This window comes from Panulirus ornatus, chromosome 15, assembly GCF_036320965.1.
Source record: "Panulirus ornatus isolate Po-2019 chromosome 15, ASM3632096v1, whole genome shotgun sequence".
Classification (NCBI taxonomy): Eukaryota; Metazoa; Arthropoda; class Malacostraca; order Decapoda; family Palinuridae; genus Panulirus; species Panulirus ornatus.
This window is the reverse complement of record NC_092238.1, coordinates 11,357,491-11,376,406: the sequence shown is the minus strand read 5'-3', so window position 1 is coordinate 11,376,406 and position 18,916 is coordinate 11,357,491. Positions and strand designations below refer to the sequence as shown.

Below are 18,916 nucleotides of genomic sequence, written 5' to 3'. Positions count from 1 at the left end.
GGGGGTGAAAGTTCTGGGAGCCTTGAAGAATGTGTGGAAGTCAAGAGCATTATCTCGGAAAGCAAAAATAGGTATGTTTGAAGGAATAGTGGTTCCAACAATGTTATATGGTTGCAAGGCGTGGCTACAGATAGAGTTGTGCGGAGGAGGGTGGATGTGCTGGAAATGAGATGTTTGAGGACAATATGTGGTGTGAGGTGGTTTGATCGAGTAAGTAATAACAGGGTAAGAGAGATGTGTGGAAATGAAAAGAGTGTGGTTGAGAGAGCAGAGGGTGTTTTGAAATGGTTTGGTCACATAGAGAGAATGAGTGAGGAAAGATTGACAAAGAGGATATATGTGTCGGAGGTGGAGGGAATGAGGAGAAGTGGGAGACCAAATTGGGGGTGGAAAGATGGAATGAAAAAGATTCTGAGTGATCGGGACCTGAACATGCAGGAGGGTGAAAGACGTGCAAGGAATAGAGTGAATTGGAACTATCTGGTATACTGGGGTCAACGTGCTGTCAATGGATTGAACCAGGGCATGTGAAACGTCTGGGGTAAACCATGGAAAGTTCTGTGGGGCCTGGATGTGGAAAGGGAGCTGTGGTTTTTGGTGCATTATTACATGACAGCTAGAGACTGAGTGTGAATGAATGTGGCCTTTGTTGTCTTTTCCTAGCACTACCTCGCACACATGAGGGGGGAGGGGGTTTTTATTTCGTGTGTGGCAGGGTGGCGATGCGAATGAAAAAAGGCAGACAGTATGAATTAAGTACAAGTGTACATATATATATTTTTTTTTTCATACTATTCGCCGTTTCCCGCGATAGCAAGGTAGTGTTAAGAACAGAGGATTGGGCCTTTTTTGGAATATCCTCACCTGGCCCCCTCTGTTCCTTCTTTTGGAAAATTAAAAAAAAAAAAAAAAAAGAGAGGGAGGATTTCCAGCCCCCCGCTCCCTCCCCTTTTAGTTGCCTTCTACGACACGCAGGGAATACGTGGGAAGTATTCTTAATCCCCTATCCCTAGGGATAACATATATATATATTCTTTCTTTCTTTCAAACTATTCGCCATTTCCCGCGTTAGCGAGGTAGCGTTAAGAACAGAGGACTGGGCCTTTTTTGGAATATCCTCACCTGGCCCCCTCTGTTCCTTCTTTTGGAAAATTAAAAAAAAAACGAGAGGGGAGGATTTCCAGCCTCCCGCTCCCTATATATATATATATATATATATATATATATATATATATATATATATATATATATATATATATATATATATGTCTGTGTGTGTATATATATGTATACGTTGAGATGTATAGGTATGTTTATTTGCGTGAGTGGACGTGTATGTATATACAATATTTATGTGGGTGGGTTGGGCTATTCTTTCGTCTGTTTCCTTGCGCTACATTGCTAACACGGGAGACAGCGACAAAGCAAAATAAATAAATATATGTGTATATATAAATATGTCTGTGTTTGTATATGTATGTATATGTCTGTGTATGTATATGTTGAAATGTATAGGTATGTATAAGTGCATGTGTGGGTGTTTATGTAAATGCATGTGTATGTGGGTGGGCTGGGCCACTTTCATCTGTTTCCTTACGCTATCTCGCTAAAGCGGGAGATAGTGACAAAGTATAATAAATAAAATATACAAATATATATATTTTTTCTTTTCATACATATTCACCATTTCCCACATTACCAAGATAGCATTACAATCAGAGAACTGAGCCTCAAAGGGAATATTCTCACTTGGCCCCCTTCTCTGTTCCTTCTTTTGGAAAATTAGCAACAGGGTTAGTGGTGGCTGCATCATGAGCCAGTACTTTATTGGTTGTCAAGTTGCACTTCTTTGACTCAGGACGCTGCCTTCTCTTTTTGCCTCACCAACATTTGGATTACTGGCATTCTGTCCACAAACATACAATCTCTCCTTATCATACATAACACTTGACACCACTTAACTTGCATAGCTCATTCTTTGTAACTATAGATTTTCCCTCTGTGAGCTCTATGTTCTAGCCCTGCCTTCTGGCAAAATGGAAGGAGCAACAGATGTAAGTAGAGGGTAGAGAAATTCAGGAAGGAGCATTAAGTAGAGACATTAGGTGGTAGTAATTGGTTGAAACTTAGAACAGGAGCATTAGGTAGACGTAATCGGTAGGAACACTGGTTAGGAGCCTCTGTAAACACTGCGCAAATGTTGGCCTCTGCCAGTGGCCTGTTAAGGGTGGAGTTCACTAGTTATGGAGACTACTGCTGTGGCCATCCCCTTGATAGAGTTCCAGGTGAGAACAGGCATCAGAGGTATAGACAGACAGACAAATATTTCATACTTGATTGCCATATCCTGCATTAGCAAGGTAATGACAGGAACAGAGGAAGAAGGCCATATTTGCTCACATCCATTCTCTAGCTGTCATGTGTAATGAACTGAAACCACAGGCCCCTATTAACAATCAGGCCCCAAAGATGCTTCCATGGTTTCCACCTGCCACTTCACATGCCCAGTTTCAGTCCAATGAAAGCATATAAACCACTGTACACTACGTAGTTCAAATTCACTCTGACCCATGAACCCTTCAACCACTAGCATGTTAATGCCCTAATCATTCAAAGTCTTTTTCACTCTATCCTTCCATCTCTAATTTGGTCTCCCTCTTCTCCTTCTTTCTCCACTCCTGAGACATACATCCCCTGTCAAACTCTCTTCACTCATTCTCCCCATATTTCCAAACCATTTCAGCACACCAGTTCAGTTCTCTCAACCACTCTTTTTTCATTATCACACCTCTCTCCCATTTACTACTTACCCAATCACACCACCTTACACTATATATTATTCTCAAACATTTCATTTTCAACATATAAACACATTCATTCTCCTCTGCACATCCTTGCATCCAGACAACATTGTTGAGATTACATCTTCAGACATACCCAGTTTTGCCCATTCACATGACGATCTCCCTTTTTGCACATTCTTAAATGCTTCCAGGACATTCACCCCCTCCTCCATCCTATGACACACTTGCACTTCCATAGTTCCATTTGTCTATTCCCAGGTATCTAAAACACTTCAGTGGCTTCCTCAGATTTTCATTAGGGTATACCATAAGGTAGAAATACGTGAATGAATACTATTAATGATTGGCTCTTAAAATAGTAATGCTGGAAGCCATCTATTTCCATAATCAAAGAATACAACATATATGTGAAAACAATGAAAGCAAAATTGAGGTAAAAAAGATACAAAGTGGGGAGAGAAATGCACACCATCAGCAGGAAAAGTATGAGTACCATACAAGGATTGAGGGAAAATCCAAGATGAAAGAATTGAGAAATACCAGTATTTGTCATAAAATATACACCTCTAAATGCACAGCAAAACACTCAGCAGAAAAGTCTGATGAATGTGGTAAAACAAAGATAAGTATTAACTGAAAACAGGTCAAATGGTGAAATATATTCTTTCAGACCATTCAATTCTCCTTCAGCAGTAGTTTCAGTCCTTGCTGATTTACTACTTACCCATAAATGCTGAGGGTTGTTTTCCTTAGCTATGCCCAATTTGCATTTTCCCAGAGTGACAGCTTCTTATACTGAACATCAAAAGAAGGGTTATACATAAAATAAGAAAATGCGACGTCTTAAATTGTTTAGATTTTTCTCTTTCCACTTCTTAACAGGCATGCTGCTAAGTAACATTTTTTCCCTTATGTTCCTAAACTTTCATAAACACATTAATCCATTTAACAACTGCTTCACCTCCACTATCATACATTGGGCCCCATCTAAACTGCCAGTTTTTCTATATCTAGGTCCATGACTACTACTCCTCTTTCATAATGCCTTTCTCTCCCTCATTACTACTCCACATTCTCCTAATCTCTCATCCTACTCTACCAGTATCCACATATGTCATCATTCCAATAAACTTTTAAAATAGCCTCTCTACCTCCTACAATCCTTATCATCTGGTACGGTAATCTCTCAGACTCGCCTAATAATTATGCTCAATATTTACAAAGACCATTTTCCCCTTTTATTGTACTCAATATTCCTTATATTTTTCAGTGCAATTCTATCCATAAGAATTCTCATGATGAATTAACCTCTGTCTAAATTTCATTTACTCATCAACAATGCTATTCCTCTCAAACAACAAAAATCTCAAGAGCCAGTAAATGAGTCAACATGAATGCAGTCTCAAGTGACTCCATAATCACCTCTACCTCACTAGTTTAAGTAATCATCCTTTAGCATCTGCTTTTTCAAAACATTTCCAGCCTTATAACATCTACTGTAAAAATGCTAACAAACATATGACTATCATCTGATGTGATAAATACCTATAACCCCTCATTAGAGATTTCAAATCATGCACACTCTCAACAACATTCTTCCTTGCTCAAGACATAGCATACTTGTCTGTCTAATTACAGTCTACACCAATATTTCATATATATGTATATGATCATCCTTGAAAATGTGAATTACAACACCTACGCACATATAACATCAACCCTTTCATCAGTCATTTCTATCTAGAATCCTTTACCTCTCATATCCAATTCAAATATCTATTAGACAAATTTCAAAATGAAAATGAGAATTAAAAAGGGAGTTTTTGATGGTTATGACACCTTACATTCAGAATAAAGACTCTGCTTATACCTGATAATACCTGGTGAAGTCTCTGGGGTCTTCTATCCACCACAGGCCAAACATGGCCCAAGCTGCTGGATTACAATGTTTTCAAAGAAACTTTCTATTTCAGAACTAAATTTATGCCCAAACTTTGCTTGGTCGAGCAGCTTCATGCCATGGACCTGTACACATTACATATTCTCCACATCCTAGCTTATCTGGCAAACCTTTAGGTAATCCAGGCCATTTTGAACTTTTTCCATATTCTTAACAGCTGTAGTTACATATTAAACAGCTGTGAGTCCTAGATGTTTACACAATTTTCTTTTGGTGCTAATATGGCACCTATCAATTTCTGTGGATATATCTTAAAGTCTTTCATATCTGTCAAGCTAATAGGGAACTATTTTTGAGTGTAGAGAACCATGCCGCCCATGATTTTCAATGTGTAAATTATGAAATATTACTTCTGTTTGCGCTCTAGAAAGTAAAACATTTGTGTTTTTGCTCATTCATAATAATTTACAGATTTTCCTTAAAGTCAATGCAGCTGTAAAATATTGGTGTGTATTTCGTTCATCTTAACACTGATGTGTGTACATCCAGTGCCTTGTTTGATTTACAGTCTAACAGTAAATGCCAAATATTCATAATTCAAAGGTTCTCCAAAAACAACCAAATGAACTATGAAGCCCAACTTGACAACACAATACATTAGTCCGTGTTCCCAATTCAATTTCATCAAAGTAATATCATCTCTGAAAAACAGAGAGAAAGAACACTACCTACACATCTCTTGTGTGCTGCAGACGGTGACCAAGAGGGATAGGAGCATAGGGCTAGAAATCCTTCCCTCTTTTATAATAAGTTTTCAAAAGGAGGAATTGACAGTGCAAAGTGAGGATATTTCCTTGAAAGTTAAATCTCTGATACTATCTCACTAAAACAAAGGAAAAGTGAGCATGTATAAACAAGATAAAAAAGAAAAAAATTCATGACCTAGAGGTCACACTCTGTTCCAAAAGTGTGCTCTAGCTTTTAAAAATGGAATATGAGACTTAAGACATATTCGCAGTGAATGAACAACATTAGTCAACAAACTTCTAAAAGTAGGTTCACTGTATCCCTAGGAACACTCTCTGCTTGTTATTAGACAAAAGAGCAGCATTCATCAGTCTTACCGTACAATAATAAAGTGACTGTGATTGACAGAAATCCAAAATCTATGCATGGCAGCTTTAATGAACCTTATTTTCTATAAATGAAAAACTAGCAGCTAAAAATAGGTAAAATGTGCCATAAAGTGCACATGTCAGCAAGCTCAGAATCAAGACAAAAATATATGGACCACTGCATACTCTCTATAAATAATGATCATGTGTAGAGTCTATTATATAAATAGGTGAGATAAACGGTATTTTTCCGAAGATGAGCAACTATAACGGGAGCCAGTACAATGCACACTATTATCTACCTAACATTCTCCTCAACCTTATTCTTTATTACTGAAAAGAAGTTTCACTGAAATTTGTTTTCAATTCTTACCTTAACCCGGTACACCTGTGAGGTAGCTTGACCAGACTGCAAAGTTTCTTGCAAATGGCCTGTCACCTTACCAATGTCCCCTTGTGGAATCAGCTCTATGAAACGTTCACCAATTCTTTCCTGTGAAGATTAAATGATTAATGAAATAATAATGCCTGGTTACATATCAAACTACTGCTTCTCCCAAAATTCCATACAAAGTGACAAAATGTGGTTCTTCAACAAAACATCCCAATATTTAATGGAGTGTTCTTAACAACAATGTTTTAAGAAATACTATGTAAATGAAACTTAAAGTCTATAACCATTTCCACAAATTCACTAGCAAAAAAACTCTGAAGCATATATTAAAGGCATTACAGCAAAAAAGAACAGAAATATGTACAGTGTAAAAAAGATAAACAAAAAATCTATGGCAATATCACTGATATTTATGGACACCTTACTTCAATTTGGAGGCTCACCCATTTCAGACATTGGTCAGGGACCAAACTGCACTGTCTCTTTTCTAATTAGTTAATCTAACTGAAGGTGCTACCAACACACCCACCTACCTGATAAAACCTTGCAAATCAAGTACATTTTCTGTATATTTGTCTCAAGAGTTCCTGAGCTTCTCCACCAGGAAGTTCAAGTTTCAGATTCTGCATGCTTACATAATTTTCTTGATGTATGAATGGCAATCATTAACTTAATTAGTATTCTTTAATGCCTTCCATGCTTGTCATACCAATGAATAAAGATTTTCGAGATTATGGTGGGAACCACACCCTCCAGGATTTTCCATGTTCAAGCATATTACCCATATGAGAGGGAGTGATGATTTTGGAAGGAGGGAGTGGTGTACAATATCAATATCAAGGAGTTTGGAAAAGATGACAAACGTAATAGGGGGTTGATAAAAGTAACGGGGATAACAAGTGAGAATGGACATAGGTAATATGCACACCAGTTAAATACTGATGGGTAAGGGACAAAGCAAAGACTAGTAGGGAACGCTGAGGGGTAAAAAGGATTAGAACAAAAAAATGAGGGCCAATATACAAAGAGATGGTGGGGTGTGTGTGGATGTGCAGAGTAATTTGTTAAGGAGTGTCAGGTGTGAAGTGATTAGTTAAGAAAGATGAGAGATAGCAATGATGGAAAAGGAGGGAATGAAGAGATGTAATAAGGGACTTGGGTGTGATGGGTAAGAGGATTGTGGAGGGGTTATTTGGACAATATATGTTCTTTTAGGAAATACAAGAGTAGGGGGCAAAAGGTTGATGCATGATACCACTTTGTAATATTCTGTTGAAAATGCTAATCTCTTAAAGTGTTCATGGTATGTATGTATGCTTCCATTGCTGTGGTTTCACATCCATAATGAATTAGAACAATAACTAATCCAAAATTCTTAATTTGGGTAACTGACACCTCATCATCTGAAGAAACCAGACTATCATGTTGTTATATGAACAACTTTAGTATACAAATGCCCTGTTAGTTACTCAAAAGTCTATTCATAATTGAGTCCAAATTGAAGAACTAATTGCATTATGTTTCTTGGGAAGTTACGGACACACAATATGCTTCAATGAGGGCAATGGTTACGAAGGGATTTCATATGTTGTGTAAGTTTAAATTCCATGAATTATAGCATACAACAGAAATTCATAATCTACATATTGTGAAATATGTGGAAAAGTTTTCTAAAAAGACCTCACCACTTTTATTTTGTCTGTTATGTTGGCTAAGTCTATACAACATGATCATGACATGGTTTTAAATTTCAGTGCCTCTCAGAACACAGGCGACACCATCTCTTTCTGTTTTCTTCACCCCTTGTCTCACATGTTCCTGTGCTTTGTTTTTAAAGAAAACCAAAAGGTCTCGGGTCCAATTGCGGTTCCTGTTGTTCTTTCTATGGGTTACATAGATGAAGGTGGTTGTTTTCTTGGGGTCTAAGTTGCAATATATCTACCATCCCATCACTCTCTACCCTTTCTAATCTGCCCATCCCCAACATTTCCTGTGCTTCGTTTTGAAAGAAAACCAAAAGGTCTCGGGTCCAATTGCGGTTCCTGTTGTTCTTTCTATGGGTTACATAGATGAAGGTGGTTGTTTTCTTGGGGTCTAAGTAGCAATATATCTACCATACCATCACTCTCTACCCTTTCTAATCTGCCCATCCCCAACATTTCTCATGCCATATGCATCTTTTGCACATGCTGTCAATGCTTCCTTAAATACATCCCATTCCTCAACCACTCCCCTCATCATCTGCTCTCACCTTTTGCCATTCTACAGTCAATATCTCTTGGTACTTCCTCACACAAGTCTCCTTTTCAAGCTCACTTACTGTCACCACTCTCTTCTCCCCAACATTCTCTCTTCTTTTTTGAGAATCTCTACAGATATTCACCTTCGCCTTCACAAGATAGTGATCAGACATCCCTCCAGCACATTAACATCAAAAAGTCTCTCTTTTGCATGCCTATCAATTTACACACAATCCAGTAATGCCCTTTAACCATCTCTCCTGCTCACATACGTATACTTATGTATATCTCTCTTTTCAAACCAGGTACTCCCAATCACCAGTCTTTTTTTTGGGCACACAAATCCACAAGCTCTTTACCATTTCCATTAACTTTTTCGGCAAACAAATCCACAAGCTTTTCATCATTTCCATTCACAACACTAAATACCCCATGTACATCAATTATACCCTCAACTGCCATATTACTCACCTTCACATTTAAATCATCCATCACTAAAACCTGGTCTTGTGCATCAAAGCTGCTAACACACTCACTCAGCTGCTCCCATAATGCTTGCCTCTCCTGATCTTTCTTCTCATGACCAGGTGCATATGCACCAATAATCACCCATCTCTCTCCATCTACTTTCAGTTTTATCCACATCGATCTAGAATATACTTTCTTACAATCTATCACATACTCCCACAACTGCTTTAGGATTCGTGCTACTCCTTCCTTAGCTCTTGTCCTCTCACCAACCCCTGACTTTACTCCCAAGACTTTCCCAAACCACTCTTCCCCTTTAACCTTGAGCTTTGTTTCACTAAGATCCAGAACATCAAGGTTTCTTTCCTTAAGCAAACTACCTACCTCTCCTTTCTTCTCATCTTGGTGACATCCGCACACATTCAGACACCCCAAACTGAGCCTTCAAGGAGGATGAGCACTCCCCACTTTACTCCTCCTGTTTCCCCTTTTAGAAACTGAAATACAAGGAGGGGAGGATTTCTAGCCCCCCGCTCCCACCCCCTATAGTCACCTTCTATGACGTGTTTGGATGATACTTACAAGGAAGGCGTGCAAATGACTGGGAGATGTATAAAAGAAAGTGGCAGGAGGTCAAGAGAAAGGTGCACAGGCTGAAAATGAGGGCAAATGAGAGTTGAGATGAGAGAGTATCATTAAACTTTGGGGAAAATACAAAGATGTTGTGGAAGGAGGTAAATAACATGCATAAGACAGGAGAACAAATGGAACCATTGGTGCAGGAGGAAAGTGAAAAAGTAATAACAGGTAGTGATGAAGTGAGAAGGAGATGGAGAAGTGAGTATTTTGAAGGTTTGTTGAATGTGTTTGATGACTGTGGCAGATATGTTTTGGTCAGGGCAGTGTGCGAAGTGAGAGGGTCAGGAAAATTGGTTTGGTTGAGTGAGAAGAGGTAGTGAAAGCTTTGCAGATGATGAAATCTGGCAAGGTGGCAGGTTTGGATGTTATTGCAGTAGAATTCAAGGGGGTGACTGTGTTGTTGATTGGTTGGCCAGGATATTCAAATTACGTATGGATCATGGTGAAGTGCCTGAAGATTGGCAGAATGCATGTACAGTGCCATTGTACAAAGGCAAAGAGGATAATGGTGAGTGTTCAAACTATAAAACCATAAGTTTGATGAGTATTCCTGGGAAATTATATGGGAGGGTATTGACTGAGACTGTGAAGGCATGGACAGAGCATCAGATTAGGGAAGAGTAGTGTGGTTTCAGAAGTAGTAGAGGATGTGTGGATCAGGTGTTTGCTCTGAAGAATGTATGTGAGAAATACTTAGAAAAACAGATGGATTTGTAGGTAGCATTTATGGATCTGAAGAAGGCATATGACAAGGTTGATAGATATCCTTTGTGGAAGGCTTTAAGAGTATATGGTATGGGAGGTAAGTTGCTAAAAGCAGTGAAAAGTTTTTACCAAGGATGTATGGCATGTGTACAAGTAGGAGGAGAGGAGAATTACTGGTTTTCAGTGAATGTTGGTCTGTGACAGGGGTGTGTGATGTCCACGTGGTTGTTTAATTTGTTAATGGATGGGGTGGATAGGGAGGTAAATGCAAGAATTTCAGAGAGATTGACAAGTATGCAGTCCACTGGGGATGAGAAGGACCGGGAAATGAGTCACTTGTTCTTCGCCGATGATACAGTTCTGGTGGCTGATTTCAGTGAGAAACTGCAGAAGTTGGTGACTGAGATTGGAAAAGTGTATGGGTCAAGTTAATTGGGATGTAAGTTTCAATGGAGAAAAATTGGAGGAAGTGGTGTTTTAGATATCTAGGAGTGGACTTAGCAGTGAATGGAACCATGGAAGTGGAAGTGAGTCATAAGGTGAGGGAGGGAGCTCAGGTTCTGGGAGTGATGAAGAATGTGTGGAAGGGGAGAACATTACCTCGGAAAGCAAAAATGAGTATGTTTGAAGGAATTGTTGTTCCAACAATACCACATGGATGCTAGGCATGGGCTATAGATACGGTTGTATGGAGAAGGATGGATGTGTTAGAATTGAAATGTTTCAGGACAATATGTGGTGTGAGGTGGTTTGATAGAGTAAGTAATGAAAGGGTAAGAGAGGTGTGAATGTTGAAAGAGTGTTGTTGAGAAAGCAGAAGAAGGTGTGTTGAAATGGTCTGGATATATGGATAGAATGAGTGAGGAAAGATTGACAAAAAGGATGTATGTGTCAGAGGTGGAGGGCACAAGGAGATGCAGGAGACCAAATTGAGGGGGGAAGGAGTGAAAAAGATTTTAAGCGATCAGGGACTGAACATACAGAAGGGTGAGAGGCATGCAAGGAATAGAGTGAATTGGAATGATGTGGTATACCGGAGTAGACATGCTGTCAATGGAGTGAACCATGGCATGTGAAACGTCTGGGGTTAACCATGGAAAGATTTGTGGGGCCTGGATGTGGATTGGGAGCTGCGGTTTTGGTGCATTACACATGACAGCTAGTGACTGAGTATAAATGAATGTGGCCTTTTTCTTTTGTGTTTTCCTGGTGCTAACTCACTGAAGCAAGGACAAATGATGCTGTTTCCTGTGGGGTGGGGTAGCACTAGGAATGGATGAAGGCAAGCAAGCATGAACATGTACTTGTGTATATATGTGAATGTCTGTGCATGTGTATGTATGTATATATGTTGATATGTATATGTGTGTATATGTGCATGTATGGGTGTATATGTATATATATGGGTATAAGGGTGGATGGGCCATTCTTCATCTGTGTCCTGGCACTACCTCACTGATGTGGGTAACAGCAATCACGTATATAAAAATAATATCTACCATACAGAATATCATATACTACAATATAAATTTCATACCTTCAGTGAACACTTGTACATTTCTGGGTGGATACAACAGGGCCCATCCCTGAAAATTATAGCAGCTTAACAGAACAATCTTCTAGCAAAATGTAGGCTGCTTTCATTGCCTTCCCCCTTTGTCTATCCAAGCCTTTGTGGATAATTTGCGACTCCTCCCATTTAAGGAGACGTCCTGCTTCTTCTACATGTTACACTAATGCATGGAAATGTGGAAGGAGTCAAAAATTACCTGCAAAGGCTGCAACAGACTGAGGAGGAAGGTGGTGAAATCAGCCAATATTTAACGATAGGATAACATCAACACATCAGCTGGCTTACAGGTGGGCTACAGCAGCCACCAGACTGGTGAGCTGAGTTTGGTCAAACACAGGCAGGAATGTAAGAGGAACCAAGCAATCAAGGAGTATCATACCACAATGACCAGGAACCAGTTTTATCAGCATTGTGTGAGAGATTACTGTGACATATTCTCCTGAAGAGAACTGTCAAAATGTTTTGAGGGAATCAAATACCGATCAATAGCTCATCTCATTGCTACCTTACTACCTGGTCTTAATGTCTTTAGTCTCCCTCTATCTAAGATACCTGTTAACTAATTGTACTTATCCTTTATGAAGCTTATCTTTAATTTCCTCAAAAATACAATCAACAGCTGCAAAGATCTCTAGAGCAGGATTTACGTTGAGATCTAACTGCAACCAAGACATTACCTACTACTTTATCTCCCCTATCACAATTAAATAGTATCCCCAGGAATTCAATATTCAGTGAGGTAATTTCTACTTGTAATATCTAACTAACATTCAGAAACAATGATATCAAAATTTTCTTCCAGTGCATTTGTCTCTTAGAGAATTCATTTTGTAAATTAAGTACATTATCACTAACAGAGAATAATGACTGAGGCATGTTGCAATAATTACTTACACAGGGTCACAACTTGGGATAGGTCCAAGCTCCCAAGTTGGAAAGTTGGTCAACCAGGCTGTTGGAAGCTACAGATTGCTGGCCCAAAGAGCAACCACAGTTTAGCTGGTGTCATACAACTTTTTAACACTTATCCAGAGCCTTCCTAAATTTCTCATCTGTACACCCCTCAGTGTTTCAGACGTCTGCAGGCAAAGAAGTGAATAATCTTAGGCCCCGGATGTTCAAGATATTTTTTGTTTTTGTCTTTATTGCACCTTCTGATTCTAAGATAATATTTTGCAGTCTTCCATGCCTGTTGTGCCAATCTGGGATTGTTTCCAAGTGCAGGTTTGGGACATTGCCTTCTAGGATTTTCCAAGTGCTTTAAATGATGATATACCTCCATATAAGGTTATGAGGTACAATAGGGTTGAGGGTCAAGTCAATTGGGAGGTAAGTTTGAATGGAGAAAAACTGGAGGAAGTAAAGTGTTTTAGATATCTGGGAGTAGATCTGGCAGCGGATGGAACCATGGAACCATGGAAGCGAAAGTGGATCATAGGGTGGGGGAGGGGGCGAAAATTCTGGGAGCCTTGAAGAATGTGTGGAAGTCGAGAACATTATCTCGGAAAGCAAAAATGGGTATGTTTGAAGGAATAGTGGTTCCAACAATGTTGTATGGTTGCGAGGCGTGGGCTATGGATAGAGTTGTGCGCAGGAGGATGGATGTGCTGGAAATGAGATGTTTGAGGACAATATGTGGTGTGAGGTGGTTTGGTCGAGTAAGTAACGTAAGGGTAAGAGAGATGTGTGGAAATAAAAAGAGCGTGGTTGAGAGAGCAGAAGAGGGTGTTTTGAAATGGTTTGGGCACATGGAGAGAATGAGTGAGGAAAGATTGACCAAGAGGATATATGTGTCGGAAGTGGAGGGAACGAGGAGAAGTGGGAGACCAAATTGGAGGTGGAAAGATGGAGTGAAAAAGATTTTGTGTGATCGGGGCCTGAACATGCAGGAGGGTGAAAGGAGGGCAAGGAATAGAGTGAATTGGATCGATGTGGTATACCGGGGTTGACGTGCTGTCAGTGGATTGAATCAGGGCATGTGAAGCATCTGGGGTAAACCATGGAAAGCTGTGTAGGTATGTATATTTGCGTGTGTGGACTTATGTATATACATGTGTATGGGGGTGGGTTGGGCCATTTCTTTCGTCTGTTTCCTTGCGCTACCTCGCAAACGCGGGAGACAGTGACAAAGCAAAAAAAAAAAAAAAAAATACCTCCATATGTGTGGAAACCAAGGGGGAACTAATAAATGTTTTTATGCAATTTTCACCACAGATATCAATGGATATCAGGCGATTTTTTATCATTAGCAACACCTCATGATCAAAAGTTAATGTGCTTCTCTGATACATGTTGCAATAGTACTCTATCTTGTGGTTTTTACATACAATTTATCCATCATCCTACTCATTTCAGTTCCATGTTCTTCATCCTTCTCTATTTCTCCCTCTCTTACAACAACAACATAACTAACAATCCAGGATGTATTGTGCTCCCCAGACAAAGAGATATCCATTAGCAACGGCACACATGAAATATGTTGACTCACCTTACTAATATAATGACTGTATTTGGGGGACACTCCACTTGCATCAACTGCAATTATGGTGCCTTGGGTGTCCAGCTTGGTGGTAAATTGTTCTACTGGGGTGCCTTGTATACGTTCATTGGGTGGAATTCTCCGAACCAAACAAACTAGGCACTGCTGTCCTTCCCCTTCAAACGAATCACTACTACTTTTGTCCACAAAATACGACTGCAGAAGCACAGCAGAAATCTAGAAATATATCAACATGATCAATACCATAGTTATACATTTTAAGGAGTTAGAGATGCTTTTATATGAATGGTAGCATCATACGCTTTGATAATTTCATGGGCAAGTCTAACTATAAAATATCATAGAGTTTATCTACACAGAAATTTGATGAAATTGATTAGCTTAACTGTTAGGCATTTTGAGTTAAGGCAATACCTTGAAAGATTAGTAGTTTGTGAATAGAGGTCAATACTGATATACATAAAAGCTTTGTGTAACTCTACCATGAAAACACAAAATTTGATTGATTAAAAAAAAAGGCAAGATGTTTACCTTGTAATTCATATAAGTAACAAATTCATAAAGAAAAAATAAAATTCAGTGCAAAATTTCACCTACTAACATTTCACTGAAATATCTGTGACATGGCTCAAATATTTTGGAGGTTGACAAGTGTGCGTGAGATAAAATCAACCAGAGGAATGTGGCATATCAAAGGCAATGTACTGCGAATGGGATGAGCCATGGCATATCAAGTGGCAAGTCAGTCAGAGAATGTGGCATTTAATATTAAAGGCAATGTACTACGAATAGGATGAGCCATGGCATATCAAGTAGCAAGTCAGATATCATTCTTCAATGCTCTCAGAACCTTTTTCACTCCATCTTTCAACCTCCAATTTGGTCTCCCACTTCTCCTCGTTCCCTCCACCTCTGACACATATATCCTCTTGGTCAATCTTTCCTCACTCATTCTCTCCGTGTGTCCAAACCATTTCAAAACACCCTCTTCTGCTCTCTTAACCACACTCTTTTTATTTACACACATCTCTCTTACCCTTACATTACTTACTCGATCAAACCACCTCACACCACATATTGTCCTCAAACATCTCATTTCCAACACATCCACCCTCCTCCGCACAACTCTATCTATAGCCCACGCCTTGCAACCATACAACATTGTTGGAATCACTATTCCTTCAAACATACCCATTTTTGCTTTACAAGATAATGTTCTCGACTTCCACACATTCTTCAAGGCTCCCAGAGTTTTTGCCCCCTCCCTCACCCTATGATTCACTTCCGCTTCCATGGTTCCATCCGGTACCAAATCCACTCCCAGATATCTAAAACACTTTACTTCCTCTAGTTTTTCTCCATTCAAACTCACCTCCTAATTGACTTGACCCTCAACCCTACTGTACCTAATAACCTTGCTCATATTCACATTTACTCTAAACTTTCTTCTTTCACACTTTTCCAAACTCAGTCACCAGCTTCTGCAGTTTCTCACATGAATCAGCCACCAGCGCTGTATCATCAGCGAACAACAACTGACTCACTTCCAAAGCTCTCTCATTCACAACAGACTGCATACTCGCCCCTCTTTCCAAAACTGTTGCATTCACCTCCCCAACAACCCCATCCATATACAAATCAAACAACCATGGAGATATCACACATCCCTGCCGCAAACCTACATTCACTGAGAACCAATCACTTTCCTCTCTTCCTACACGCACACATGCCTTACATCCTTGATAAAAACTTTTCACTGCTTCTAACAACTTGCCTCCCACACCATATATTCTTAATACCTTCCACAGAGCATCTCTATCAACTCTATCATATGCCTTCTCCAGATCCATAAATGCTACACACAAATCCATTTGCTTTCCTAAGTATTTCTCACATACATTCTTCAAAGCAAACACCTGATCCACACATCCTCTACCACTTCTGAAACCACACTGCTCCTCCCCAATCTGATGCTCTGCACATGCCTTCACCCTCTTCCAGATGGCCATGTGGCCAGTTAACCGCAACACTTGAACCTTTCATCCAAGGCACCAGGTCAAGTTGGGAGGTCAGCCTATAGCCTCCTGTGCAGCATCGTCGCTGTCAGGACAAGAGGGGGGTGAGCTTTAGGCAAGACGTGGAATGGATTTAGGATCCTTCATCCAACCAGCAGTTTCATGGATAATCCCTTCTCCAATCACCGCCGGACCTGTGGCCCTCCAGCCAAGTAAGAGTGGCACTTAGGAGCCACCCTCCTCCAATCACAACTGGACCTTAGCCACTCAAGGGTAGCATTATAAGGTAACAGGGCAGACGTAAGTCATTCCTACTTGTAATAAAAACCTTTGACATCCACTGAGCCTTGATTCCATCTCTACCCCAGCGAGGTAAGTGGTTTTTCCCTCTGTCCCAAAGCCCGTAACACGAGTGAAGTGCGCAATATAGATAAATTGTCTTAAAGGAAAGAGATCTGGTTTGAAATCTTACCTGGAATGTTAAACTCATGTTCAGTGTTAGCTAAATGATTTGTGCCTGATTCATGTGTTTGTCATTTTGAACTCTTTAGTTTTCATTACAAGCAGTTTTAATGCTGGTGTTTGATTTAATCCCATGACTTTAAGATAGTGTTCTCCTGTGTTGTGTAACGTAACAAATTTAACGTCCTTGCAAAGACAAGGATCAGTTTAGAATTCGTAACATATAAAATTGGCGACCTCGCCAGGATAGAATTTGTAACACTATATATATATATATATATATATATATATATATATATATATATATATATATATATATATATACATTTTTTTTTCATACTATTTGCCATTTCCCGCGATAGCGAGGTAGCGTTAAGAACAGAGGACTGGGCCTTTGAGGGAATATCCTCACCTGGCCCTCTTCTCTGTTCCTTCTTTTGGAAAATAAAAATAAAAAAAAAAAAAAAACGAGAGGGGAGGATTTCCAGCCCCCCGCTCCCTTCCCTTTTAGTCGCCTTCTACGACACGCAGGGAATACGTGGGAAGTATTCTTTCTCCCCATCCCCAGGGAATATATATATATTTTTTTTTTTTTTTTTTTTATACTTTGTCGCTGTCTCCCGCGTTTGCGAGGTAGCGCAAGGAAACAGACGAAAGAAATGGCCCCCCCCCCCCATACACATGTACATACACACGTCCACACACGCAAATATACATACCTACACAGCCTTCCATGGTTTACCCCAGACGCTTCACATGCCTTGCTTCAATCCACTGACAGCACGTCAACCCCTGTATACCACATGACTCCAATTCACTCTATTTCTTGCCCTCCTTTCACCCTCCTGCATGTTCAGGCCCCGATCACACAAAATCCTTTTCACTCCATCTTTCCACCTCCAATTTGGTCTCCCTCTTCTCCTCGTTCCCTCCACCTCCGACACATATATCCTCTTGGTCAATCTCTCCTCACTCATTCTCTCCATGTGCCCAAACCATTTCAAAACACCCTCTTCTGCTCTCTCAACCACGCTCTTTTTATTTCCACACATCTCTCTTACCCTTACGTTACTTACTCGATCAAACCACCTCACACCACACATTGTCCTCAAACATCTCATTTCCAGCACATCCATCCTCCTGCGCACATCTCTATCCATAGCCCACGCCTCGCAACCATACAACATTGTTGGAACCACTATTCCCTCAAACATACCCATTTTTGCTTTCCGAGATAATGTTCTCGACTTCCACACATTTTTCAAGGCTCCCAGGATTTTCGCCCCCTCCCCCACCCTATGATCCACTTCCGCTTCCATGGTTCCATCCGCTGACAGATCCACTCCCAGATATCTAAAACACTTCACTTCCTCCAGTTTTTCTCCATTCAAACTCACCTCCCAATTGACTTGACCCTCACCCCTACTGTACCTAATAACCTTGCTCTTATTCACATTTACTCTCAACTTTCTTCTTCCACAAACTTTACCAAACTCAGTCACCAGCTTCTGCAGTTTCTCACATGAATCAGCCACCAGCGCTGTATCATCAGCGAACAACAACTGACTCACTTCCCAAGCTCTCTCATCCCCAACAGACTTCATACTTGCCCCTCTTTCCAGGACTCTTGCATTTACCTCCCTTACAACCCCATCCATAAACAAATTAAACAACCATGGAGACATCACACACCCCTGCCGCAAACCTACATTCACTGAGAACCAATCACTTTCCTCTCTTCCTACACGTACACATGCCTTACATCCTCGATAAAAACTTTTCACTGCTTCTAACAACTTGCCTCCCACACCATATATTCTTAATACCTTCCACAGAGCATCTCTATCAACTCTATCATATGCCTTCTCCAGATCCATAAATGCTACATACAAATCCATTTGCTTTTCTAAGTATTTCTCACATACATTCTTCAAAGCAAACACCTGGTCCACACATCCTCTACCACTTCTGAAACCGCACTGCTCTTCCCCAATCTGATGCTCTGTACATGCCTTCACCCTCTCAATCAATACCCTCCCATATAATTTACCAGGAATACTCAACAAACTTATACCTCTGTAATTTGAGCACTCACTCTTAT

General features: G+C 40.0%; 1 protein-coding gene across 24 annotated transcripts in view; it reads right to left on the bottom strand.

Annotated features, from left to right (window-relative positions):
* The window catches only part of LOC139753727 (uncharacterized), a 1,039,260-nt gene that overhangs the window by 509,931 nt on the left and 510,413 nt on the right, over positions 1 to 18,916 (bottom strand). For all 24 annotated transcript variants that reach the window (XM_071670490.1, XM_071670488.1, XM_071670497.1 and 21 more), the window contains 2 exons: positions 14,327 to 14,554; positions 6,193 to 6,312 (listed from right to left, as the gene is read on the bottom strand). In XM_071670490.1, coding sequence (XP_071526591.1) covers positions 6,193 to 6,312; positions 14,327 to 14,554 — 348 coding nt within the window. The remainder of the gene's footprint in view (positions 1 to 6,192; positions 6,313 to 14,326; positions 14,555 to 18,916) is intronic.